Here is a 12,216-nt window from a genome sequence, read left to right as displayed (position 1 = left end):
TATCTACAATACGGAGTGTTACTACATTTTTAAGATATTCTGTAGATTCTTATGTAACGTCCCTCAGCCTTTTGGTTCCTTTGACATTATTTAACACCGCCACACCATTTGCCTTCTTTGGACTGATTGGTACTACCACATAAACCATCCAAGCTCCCATTGAATTTATACTTTGTTACACACAGAATTTTTCGAGAAAAAAAATGACCTGCTGGTTGTTGGTGTGATCCTTTGTGAATTTCGTCGCCGTTAAAGAAGCCGATGGATTGAACCTTGAGTATGGCGATAGCCGTGAGTGTTTAATTAAGACCAAGAGTTAATAGTTGATATATTCTTTCTACACCGAAAATACTGTGAAGAGAATGTTGTCAGCTGTAAAAATAGCAGTGCTTTTTATTCTGCGATATATACATACACGACATGTCTTGGTTCTTTAAGTAAGAGCTTACAAAAGTCTCATATTTCCGAACACCCAAACCGTAATTGAGTTAATACCCTTCTTGTACAATCTCCAAGTTAAGCACGGTTGAACATGAGACGGTACACAAACCTATTTTGAAAATAGTCTCAGAATCTCTTGTTAAACTATCAGAATAAAAGAAATGGAGTTCATTCGCAACTTAACGCTTTCTTACCATCGCCCTTTTTTTTTTGCGTTGAGAAGCATTTTTTTTTTTTTTTTTTGGAAAACTGTAACATATCATGAGTTTTAATGCTAACCCAGAAAAGTCAAATAAAACAAAATAACAATCATGTCTCACGGGACTTACGAATGTGAGCGTGTCTACAGCAAAAATAAAAACAAACAAAGTATTCATCAATTCAGATTTTACATTATAATATCATTTACATATCAGTATATCCTGCCTTGAATGTGCTTTCTACAAAGGTGTCCTTTTCGGCTTTAACAAACTTGTTTCCACGATTTTTCGAATCCAGTTTTTTTGATGACAATTAATAATTAAAGCCTAATTTTACCTAGTTATTTATAAAGAGCCTCGTCGCTCATTGTCTATTTTCTTCATTATGCCTTCAGGAGTTGCCATAAAACATCCTCCGTATTGTTTACAGATATCTTGAACATATTCAAAATTGCAATACTTAATTTGTTTCACCTTAAGTATCTAACAACTATAATGATGTTCGAGCGCTTTATTATTATTTGACGACGAGTATCAATGAAGTAACGAGGTTCAAAGCGACTCCTTAATGATTTAGCTTTAGCTATTGTTTATTGTAAGCGTCATTTGTAGATAATACTTCGTTTACATTAAAAATTTGATATTTCGTTAATTTTTCATGAAGATGAAAATCTTAAAGGTGTATCGTGTTAATAAGATTTCACTATGTCACGACAAACGAGCTTAGATTTTATAGTGTATTTAAAACCCTACCAACTTTTCTCTTCTGCTTTTCTACTAAATGTCCATAACAATGACATCAATATATTATAATACTTACGATATCGAAAGTATTTTAGACTAAATTTAATAAAAACGGTGGCGGATTCTCCTTAAAGATCCTTAGTTTTTACTCAAAAATACAGAGTCGGGTCCTCGCCATAGCAGCGCTCAAAAGTGAATTATATTTAGTTTGGTAACTTCTGGTAAGTCGTAGGTTTTTTTTTATGAAAGTTATACTTTTTCAATTGAATATTTTTGCAACTAGTAGCTGTTCTACCGAAACAAGGAGAAATATTATCACAAAAACTATTTATTGTTATGACAAGTGCAGAGGCCATGTTTAAATGCGAACTTCATACTGGTTTCACAACTTAAAGTAGTCTGCCTTTTCAGGAATGTCAAGTAAATCTAAGGTTTTGTAAGAGCAACAAAGGTTTAAACGTGAATCCAAATTTCATATGCTGTTCTGCCTGTCAGATTCTGCCTGATAGGCTTGCATTTTTTACAGGACGGCAACTATATATGTTTTGTCGAAAAGTAAACTGCGAAACCACTTTTTTACAATCATACACTTGAAGTGAGAAGATATATTTTTAAAAAACTTATAATGTCCACCCTTTTCTCAATTCAAGAAAACTTCAGCAACATAGAAGACTTTTTGGAAATGACGTTTCATTTTCACGTAGGTCTTGCCCTAATGTGCTATATTGGTTATCAACGCAAAAAAATTTGGCTGTCTTTCGCTGGGATCAAAGAATTTGATCGAAAGTTCTGTTGGCATCAGCTTAGAAACGCCTATTAACGCTGAAGACTTTGTAAACTACTTCAAAACCACTCCTTACAAACTGAATGATCGTTGGAACAATCATGCTAACATACTAAAACAGTATAGACTATAAAAAAAGTTAGAATCACATTCCATCGTCAGTTTTACGGTGTTGTATTTTTAATGATAACTTCATGATTATTTTCTATATGTACTGTGTCGAGAAATCATGAGGAGGGAGTAACACATACGAAATATTCCAAGAAATAGATAGTTAAATTATTTAAGACTAAAACTAGATATCTTCTTAATAATGGAAAGGGGTTTCCTTTTTATAAGAAAGGATTGAAATAGATTGTTGTCAGGGAAGATCAGATGGGAGCGTGGATTAGAGGTAGACATTAATATATCTATCGGTTAAAGGTCTATGTTTCAGTGCTGGGTTGCTATTGAATATCTAGTAGATTATAAGCTGGATATATAGTGTGTATATAACATAAAGATCTCACGGAATATGTAGGTGAGCGCGAATTATTTGCTTACAGTTTATCAGTAGTTATCAGAAAATGAATAGGTAGTACCGCTAACTCTAAAGACATCTACATCATTTATACTTGAATGGAGTATAAATACAGAAGGAGAAGCGCAGAAACAATGCATGCCTACAATCTATACAACACTGCTTGTTTTCATTAAAAAGTTACTAATTTCCCATGAGATTATTACAAACAAAAAACAGTATCAAGTTATCATTGGGTCTTCACACTCATGAGATCGTATTTATTGTTATACTTCATGCATCTTATTTTGACAACCTGTCAAAAATTATTGCGAGTGTAGCTATATCATGGTAAATCCTTCTTATTTTGTTCTTGTGTTGATATATGAAAAATAATGGTCTATATACAAAAAAAAAAAAAAAAGAAAAAAGAGAAAGAAAAAAAACAGAATCTATAAATAAACAAACAAGCTAAAAAATAAATGAGGGAAACTGCTGTGATGTTTACTTCATGCTATGTAAACGATATTTTTTTAAATTCAAATAGCACCATATTAATTAACAGCAATATTTAACTTTGCAATGTTTATTTCGGCGAAAGATTGCATTTTTATCACCATACCCGAATGAGCGATATTCTAGAGTTAGTCTATATAAAAATCATGCCATTTTTTCTATTGTTATTAGAATCACACGCGACAAGTTTAAAAATAAAAACAAAATAAGTCTGATGTTATTTTTTGAAACATCATTTATACTAATTCTTTCCCCTCCCATCCCCCTTTTCTCTCTTTTTTTCTTCTTTTTTCTGCCTTTTTCTGCCTTTTTGTTTAAAAAATTATATACATACTCAAATCGTCATCATTAAATGTATAGATATGCATTCAGACGCAATAGTAAACTGCACATTCATTTAATTTTTATTTTTAGTATAATTATTTTATTTTTATTACGAAATATAGAATGCCATGTTTACGATTACACAATGAGAATATAAATAATGTGGTATGCTTGATAATGAGATAGAAAGAGAGACTTTTTTTTATATATATGATACAATATCCTTACAACCAGTTGCTGAAAGAATAGGAAGCAGGCGAAGAAGAAACACAATCAGATGCTCTAGAACAGTTATTTCTCAATGAACAATCTGCAAGACTACGAACTCCACTACAAGCGTTTGGTGTCACCACCGCTTGCTGCTGTTGCTGCAGTTGTTGTTTTTTCTGCAACGATCTCAGCCTTCTTTTTTCATCTTGTTGTTTCTTGACGTTACCAGCACCACCGCCACAGCATTTGCCGTCTTTAGACTTGTTGGCACCACCACAACAGCCATCCACATCCTTATTCTTGGGAGAACACGCACCGTTATCATCGTCATCACATTGACAGCCGGAATCAACTTCCTCTTCTTCTTCTTCAATCACAGCCTGCTCGACGATCTTGAGTTGTTGTGGATGTCTCCCATCTCTAGAATCACTGGCCTGTTTTATCTTTGCTTTTTCGGTCAGACTAGGTTTATCGAGATACACCAGTTTGATAAAGTTGCCGAAATCACACGCCAATCCACATCCATCCAAGGGGATGATATGTCGTACTGCAGAAAAAGGTAAATTTTCACTGGCTTCCAAGATATCTTCATCTTCTAACGGGTCCTCGGCTGATTCATCATCAGACACATTGTCGATAGTGGCGTGAATACGTTTGTATTTCAACTGGTGATCGATTGTCTTCTTTTCAGTTGGGCCTGAAGCCTTTGTAAAGAGACTTAATAAGGTACCTTTTAATGCTTGTGCAGATGTAATATCGTCTTCCTTTTGTGAATCTAACGGCATAGTATCATCATGATCCAGGTCGAACGTTTCGATGGGGATACGCATCATGTTAACAATACCTTCCTCTTTTGACAGTGACGGGTTGTAGTACTGTAACGAAGCAAACCACGTTTCCCATTCGCCTCCCTTTTGATTATGGTTATTAGGTTGATGATGGTGTTGACGGCGACGACGTACACCAGCCAAAATTTTGTCACAGAAGACCACACCATGACCAGCGGGCTGATCTATTTTACCAAGGAAGGTTGCCTTTAATGGAATATGTGCATCGCCTGCCAATTGTTCAATATCTAATAACTCCAGAACAGATGAATCATTACTAGCATTCATGACAGGACGAGAGATGAATCTCTTTTTGGTGCTTGTAGCAATTTGTTGAGAGCTAGATCTTCTTCTTCTTCTACCATTGGGAGTCAACTTATTGACGGCTTCAGGACCGGCGTCTTCTGAAATAGATGATTTTCTATGCTTGTATTGTTTACGGTGGTAGTCTTTTGTACACAAAGTACATGAACCTTCATGTCCGCTGTCGGAGCGCTCCAATCGCCAAGCGTGGACTTTATTATCCATAGAGCTTGAGGCAATTAAAAACCCGTTTCCAAAACAGGTATCACACCCACGACATAACCCAGGCCCGTTCTCCACCTCACAGTAACGTGTGACAACAACCTGGTAGATGGCCCCACGATGATCTGCCGCGCCTGATGTAACGGTGCTAGCACGAGAATATGTGGAATTCGTGTCCGACTCATTCCCCTCTTCTTCCTCCGACGAAGACGATAATTCGCTGTGCAAAGTGGAGAATTTACTGAACTTACGGATGGGTCCACCCACCAATAAATTATCCACAATGGAAGTGGCCGGAGATGCTGTAGTCGATTTACCGACGGATAAAGTACAGATCGATTCTCCCGTTTCGAAATTCCACACACGTACAGAACCATCATTACAGCCTGTTACAAGTACGCCCATACCACCCACGGGTAATTCGGTCACAATTGAAGTTACCGGACTTGTTTGCTCAATCGTGTACGCCAATAACCAATGTGAACTAGAACATTCGTCTTCGTCTTTGGCTTGGATCAATCGACGTTCCCAACACTTGACCGTGCCATCCTTTGAAGCTGTGAATACCCAGGTCACACCCGATTTACGATGTGGTGTCGTCTTGGAATCCACTACATGTAATTGTGTCATGTCTTTTGTATGACCTGTTTTGACAGTTTGAATACATTCACCAGATACAATATCCCATTCATGAAGCACACCACTTTTATGAGCTGTAATCACAAAATTTTGACATTCTTCATCGTTACTTCTGACACGGGAAGCTACTTCAGCCACCAGAGGATGACAATACTCTGCAACAGCGCCAATAAACTGTAAAAAAAGAATACGATCAACGGCCTCTCTTTTCATGTTAGTGGTACTAGTGGCAGAAGGATTTGCGTTGAAGCGATTTCGAAGTTTGGGCGCAATGACTTCTTGTACTTCAACCACCGAAGGCAAATGAGGTTGATATTCCATTTCTCGCACCAATGTGCCGGTACTGACATTCCAAATTCGTACCACGCCATCTTCATATCCACCCGCGATCCATTTATTACCTTGATCCACGCTCACACAGCGTGCTTTTGGTAACTGTGCTTTTGTCAATGTACCGGCCACTTTCTTTTTTTGTTTTGAAGCTGACTTGCGCTTCATACTGAAATCAGGGTTCTGAATAGCCTGAACAACACCACCACGGCCCAAGGACAGTTTATCCAAACGTGCTACCCAAGTTGCTTTACTGACATCAGCGTTCCACAAGACAATACGACCATCTTGACCACATGAGACTAAACTTTGTTGCGCGTTGGCGTCCAAGTTCTGAATATCCGCCACATGATGACTTTTCAAGGTGCGTACTTGCACTTGTTTCACATTAGCACGATATTGTTGTTGATTGAAGATATTTTGTACAGAAATAGCGCCATGATGTTGAATGCCGTCGGCGTCATATTCTTTACTTTCTCCTTCGTAGGGTAAGCCCCTCATATACAAGTATACACGTTGTAAAGGGAACCAATCCATCAATATATAGATCACTTGGTTAAACGTATGTGTGATAAGTGGCAGTAACCATTGATCACGCCATTTGGGCGTCATCCAAGTAATAATTCCTACCATGACCAAACAGAGGATCAACATGGGCACATTGATATTCAGGATAAAACTTATTAAATTTTGAAGACTGGACACGACAAATGATCGAAAGAGAGAAGGTCCATGCTGAATCTTGGTACGAATAACCATGTATTTAGCCAAGTATAATTGCTGTAATTGTTCTACGTGTTCTGATACTTTATAAGGGTCGGTGCTATAGATGAGTAAATGGGGTGGCTCAATTTGAAGCCAAGTCACGTCCTTGTTGGGATTGACGGTTGACCAGAATTGATCTGATAATTGGTTAAGTTCGGGTTGATACAGTTTGTGTAATTGATGGTGATGATGATTGGTGTCTTTTGAACAGAATAAAGCTAATGAAAGCACAACGAAACAGAGCTACACATAAAAAAAAAAGAGGTAAGTCTCCCTTGATTTTTCTATTATTATTTTTACAGGTTCTCCAGTACCATCAATGCATTAAAGATGCGATGCGTCTTGAAGTCTTTACAATCTGCGCATGATTTCGAATCGTCCTTATTGGGCGTATCTTGCACAGGACAAAAATCAGGTTGTTGGTTCTCTGTTTCTGATTCATGGTTTGCAAGTTCGTGTAATCGTTTTGACATTTGACGGTCATCCAAGTCAGCCAGCTTTTTTGTTTTACATATGTGAATAAATAAAAAATGGGTTTATTATTTCTCATTCTTAAAATTACCTCGACTCGTTTAATATCAATAGACAGGACAGCAATGACAAAAGTCATTTCAAGCAGATAATCGACGCACAAAGCGACTTTCGTAAACATGCAAAATTCTTTAATCAATGCATTATCCATGTATCCACCCAGGGAGAGAATAATGAGTTCGGCAACCAACGTGGCTGTCATTGGCACACCTACACTTTGTAAGCCTGTATTCAAACGAGTTAGAAAGTATATTTATAGAGTGTCTGTGTTACTTACCTCTGCTCACTTTTTCAATGACAATCATATCACAGCCAGCATAGAGCACCGCATTGGTTAATAAAAAGACATTTTCTAACGAAGCAACATTGACGGAGATCAACAAGAGATACCATGGGACTGTATTTAAAGAGATCCCGAGTTTGATAAAGATACCCCAAGTGGTGGTGAAACAAGCAATGGAAAGAAACACTGCCGCTAAACCAAAACTGTAACCAGACTTGACTAGATTTGATTTACCGAAGGCCATCGAGACCAAATAGAAGGCGATCATGTAGGCTACAATGGATAATTGTACCTTGTAAGATAATTCAAAAGGAAATAGATTAAACTATTAATAATACAAAAAAAAACAATTAGTCCTCCGCTCAACCAATACCCTACACCCATGGAATTGAAATTTACCTTGTATTGAAGCATTTGCGAAGAAGTATTGGCTGAAGCATACCAGATGCTGCCGCCGTTGCTGGTATCGCCGTCATGCATGAAATTATCTACATTCAAAATATGGTGTTCTAACTTGACTTGGTGTAAAATGCTATTCCAGATACGTAATGTATTACCGTTTTGAGTTTGTTTCAATATAAAAGTAATCACGACGGCGTCGGCTTTTACAAGTTCGTCTTGGGCGTCAAAAGTAGTGTTTGAATATATTGAGTAAGGATGAGTTTCGTACTTTAAGGAAGGCTGATTATGTAAATTCGTAGTTTCTTTCCAATCTGCTATTGTGTTTAATTCCTCAAATGGTGGAGCGTGAATGAGGCAATGACCTTGATGTTGGTAACAGATTGAGTTTAAAGAAACAGGTTGATTATCGTCCATGACGATGGTTGAGGCAATACTTAAATAAATTTCTTTTGCTTTTTGAATCAATTCAAAAGTAATGGGACGATCGGGATGAGATAATCGAATACGTTCAGTAATTAAGTAGTGCGATGGTGGTAGATGGCGAGTGAGTGTGAAATTATTGAACTGGACGTGCGCAGAAGCGTGCCAACATTGGGCATCCAAAGAAGTGGATATTTGCGATAATGGTATATTGTTGAGTGTAGTTGGTGTTACACCTGTTCTTCTAGATTTATTTAGGTATGGTAATGAAAAATAACTTATAAATGATAGCGAAAAAAGCAGTAGAATGCAAGTTCGTGAAGCTACTGTCTTTCCATAGTTGTAATAATACGCAGATAGCTTTTTCGCCACTCTTGAAACAACTCTATTGGGCATTGAATAAATATAATAATAAAAGAAAAAAAAAATACAAGTAGAAGAAAGAAGAACAAATTTGCCAATTAATTTTTTTTCACAGCCTTTTTTTTTTTTTTCTTTTTTTTTCAAGGTTACAATACAGCTCGTATGTTCCTTGATTTGGAACTGTGTCACACCCTTTTTTTTTTTTTTTTTTTTTTCTTGGTTTTTATTTCAAAAAATTTGGTGTTCCTCTTTTCCCTTTTTTAATTTTTTTTCTTTCTTTACAACCTATTTATTATTTACTCATGTCCAGTTGGACAGTTGCAAAAGCAGTCTCATATTTCTTGGGCAAAAGAAAGAGCAACGAAGATCCCAAACGACAAGATCAAAGCCCGACAGCTCCCGCCGCAAATGGACCAGAACCAAAACAACAACAACAACAACAGTGTCATGGCAACAGTTCCAAGAAGAAGACACTACTACAATCTTCTAGCAACGGATATAATGACCGACTTAAAGTATTTGTAGGTACTTGGAATATGTACGGCCGTTTATTACCTATCGATTTGTCTACGTTCTTAACAGAGAATAACAATGATGACGTTATGCATCAACAACAACATGGCGGCTTGGATGGATCTGCCACACACCCGTATCATCTCTTAATTATTGGAACCCAAGAGTGTGAGCGAGACATTTCCGAAAGTTTGTTTTATCCTTCCAAAGAGGTCTGGGAAAAGAGACTATCAGATTATCTTGGTTTGCATTACAAGTTGGTACAAACTGAAACACTAGCTGCTCTGCATATTGCTGTCTTTGTCTGGTTACCGGTCCAAAATCTCGTTAAAGATGTCCAGTCCGAATCTATTAAAACGGGTTGGGCAAACATGGTTGGGTAAAAATAATAATTAAATCTCGTGTTTTTTGTATTTATTTATAAGCTAACTTTTTTATAAATCATTTAGAAATAAAGGTGCAGTAGCCATATCCATCTTATTTGGTTCAAGGTCCCTATTATTCATTAATTGTCATCTCACCGGTAACTTGCAAAATTTAAACCCTTCTTTTTTTTTAATTTTTAACTTATACAAAAAAAAATAGCTCATCAGACAAAACTATCGGAACGAAATGCCAATGTGCAACGTATCCTGACCGAACTCGACATGCCCAACTTTAAAAGTGGTAAAAATAAGAAGAAATCATGTAAGTTTAAGAAAAAGGTTTTTTAATGAAAAAAAGTGTAACAAATAATGTTTAAAAAGGGTAGATCCTTCTGTGCTTGATCAATTTGATCACGTTTTCTTATTTGGTGATACTAATTACCGTATTAACGCCGAACGTCCCTTTGTATTTGATGCAATTAAACAGGGAGATTATAATGTAAATGTGTTAAATTTACGACATAAAATAGAAATGACGTTACTAACTTGTTATTTCAGACCTTATTAGAATATGATCAATTATCCGTTGAGAGAAGAACAGAAGGTTCTCCATTAGCCTTCTTTCAAGAACATCCAATTCAGTTTCCTCCTACATATAAACTAGATACCATCATCACCAGTGTTGGAGCAGCAGCCACTTTAGTTGCATCCACCAATGCAGATTCTTCTGAATCCGATTGTTCTCTTCATCGTCATGCAGCAGCACCAATAACAACAACAACTGATAAGAATGTAAACAATACCATGGTTTCTCTCTCCACTTCTTCTACTTCTTCTTTGCATCGTTTTGGCTCTAAGCAGACTATCAAGACAACTATCCAAAACACAAAGGCAAAATCTGTCAAGAGCATTAAGCGAAGACTCAGTGGCCGCAAGAAGACCGTCGTTGAAGATGAACCTAATCAGATCTACAATATCATGACGGAAAAAATCATAGCAACCGAAAGTGATGCAAGTCTCTCTCGTATTGCTCTATTTGATTCGCCCAGCACCGTTCTCTGTTATGACAGTTCTGAGAAACAACGTGTACCTAGTTGGACAGACCGTATTTTATGGTGTGACCGTGCTGCCACGCACCACTTGTCTCCCCCACCTCCACCTACCCCTACTACCAATGGCAGCAAGAAAAAGAGAAAGAAGAGACCAATCAAGAGTCAAAAGGCTACCATGTCTATCTTCCCTTTTCGAAAGAATCACTATATGCGGGATACCGTGTGTTATTCGTATAATGCTGTCTTGCACGACTCACTTCTGGGTGTTAGTGATCATATGCCTGTCATAGCAGTCTTTGGTATCTATTTTGATGAATGGAATTTTCCTCCCCCACAGAAATCATCATTTAAAATACCCCTTTTGAAATCTCATACTTTACAAAGTACCCATACCCGATATTCTTCTAGAAACAGTAAAAATAGGACTATCTGGTGGCAAAGACTCTTTAAATAAAATAAAAACTATTTAGCCTTTTTTTAAAAAACCTTGTGGTATGATTATTAATCATGATAGTAATAGTAACTAGTGGATTTATATTAGCTGGGTAATAAAGAGAAACATGGACAGTGACAGGGATAATTACGACACGGACAAAGGTATAAATGGGAGAATTACTAAGCACTTCGATAGGGAGTTAAATCTTCTTGGACAGGTTGAGGAACCGTCGGATTCAATTATCACCGGAATTGAAGCTCTTAACTCTAATAAGGGAGGGTTATTCGTCATTTAGTATATACAGTCATCCTCCTTTAAATTACACGTGTTTATTCTTTACCGTAAATATGACCGTCAGAATCCTGATGTCGAGCGGTAAATTTAGTTTCATGATTGACTTGTATTAATTCTGTACACATGTCAATATGCATATGCTCAGGTGCAAGTGATAATTCGGTCTCAAGATTAAAATTCTCGTCCCGAAGTTGATTTAATACACAACTCTTATGATTCTTTGATGATCCCAGAATATAGTGTATTTTTCGAGGAATAGTTGACGGATCAAACCGTAGATTGCAGTGCTGTCTAGAAGACAAGTCAAATACGATTGGAATCTTTCGGTCGGCTGATTTGAACTTGACTAAGAATCGTAAGTTTGTATAATAACCTCTACACTGGTCCATATTTCGAAACATAATGGGTATTCAGCGTTGTTGGTGCCAGTGACATAAAAATCCCTAACTTGCACTATACAAGCTCCATATATATTCGTCACAGCTACACTTATTTTAGATGACATGTCTACTTAAACAAAACAAAGAAAATCCAGAGTCATCAATCTTTGTCCTTTTCAGTGTGAATAAACAATTCTGATTTATCCCAGCTTTAATTCGCGGTTACCATTATTTCGGCTCTACTGATTTTTTATTTAAACACTTTACTCTAATTTTTAGAAAATGTTTTTATTCTGGTAGGGTAATAAAGGCTCCAACCATAGCATTCTAAGAAAATTTAGTGCTCAAACCAAGTCGATAACACCGGCGGTTT

The 12,216-nt window shown here is 36.8% G+C and overlaps 2 protein-coding genes across 2 annotated transcripts; one reads left to right on the top strand and one right to left on the bottom strand.

Moving 5' to 3' along the window:
* Positions 1 to 3,732: 3,732 nt before the first annotated feature.
* EV154DRAFT_476529 (uncharacterized protein) lies at positions 3,733 to 8,836 on the bottom strand (the record flags this gene model as incomplete). Its single annotated transcript, XM_051598041.1, has 5 exons — positions 3,733 to 7,047; positions 7,119 to 7,301; positions 7,367 to 7,560; positions 7,613 to 7,943; positions 8,018 to 8,836. The coding sequence occupies 5 exons, from the start codon at positions 8,834 to 8,836 to the stop codon at positions 3,733 to 3,735; spliced, it is 4,842 nt and encodes a 1,613-aa protein (XP_051462926.1).
* Positions 8,837 to 9,066: 230 nt separating this feature from the next.
* On the top strand, positions 9,067 to 11,206 carry EV154DRAFT_598453 (Endonuclease/exonuclease/phosphatase). The gene is made up of 5 exons (XM_051607047.1): positions 9,067 to 9,695; positions 9,766 to 9,839; positions 9,902 to 10,003; positions 10,068 to 10,180; positions 10,240 to 11,206. The coding sequence occupies exons 1-5, from the start codon at positions 9,106 to 9,108 to the stop codon at positions 11,185 to 11,187; spliced, it is 1,827 nt and encodes a 608-aa protein (XP_051462925.1). The 5' UTR covers positions 9,067 to 9,105; the 3' UTR covers positions 11,188 to 11,206.
* The last annotated feature ends 1,010 nt before the right edge of the window (positions 11,207 to 12,216 follow it).

Source organism: Mucor mucedo, assembly GCF_025094135.1.
Source record: "Mucor mucedo strain NRRL 3635 chromosome Unknown EV154scaffold_5, whole genome shotgun sequence".
Classification (NCBI taxonomy): Eukaryota; Fungi; Mucoromycota; class Mucoromycetes; order Mucorales; family Mucoraceae; genus Mucor; species Mucor mucedo.
This window is presented reverse-complemented; position numbering and strand designations above follow the sequence as displayed.

What these genes read in the sequence shown, in the direction of transcription:
- EV154DRAFT_598453 (XM_051607047.1), top strand. Translation starts at nt 9,106, where the DNA reads ATGTCCAGTTGGACAGTTGCAAAAGCAGTCTCATATTTCTTGGGCAAA. An exon ending in TAAAAATAAGAAGAAATCAT is followed by an intron (nt 10,004 to 10,067) that starts GTAAGTTTAAGA and finishes TAAAAAGGGTAG; the next exon opens with ATCCTTCTGTGCTTGATCAA. An exon ending in TTAAACAGGGAGATTATAAT is followed by an intron (nt 10,181 to 10,239) that starts GTAAATGTGTTA and finishes TTGTTATTTCAG; the next exon opens with ACCTTATTAGAATATGATCA.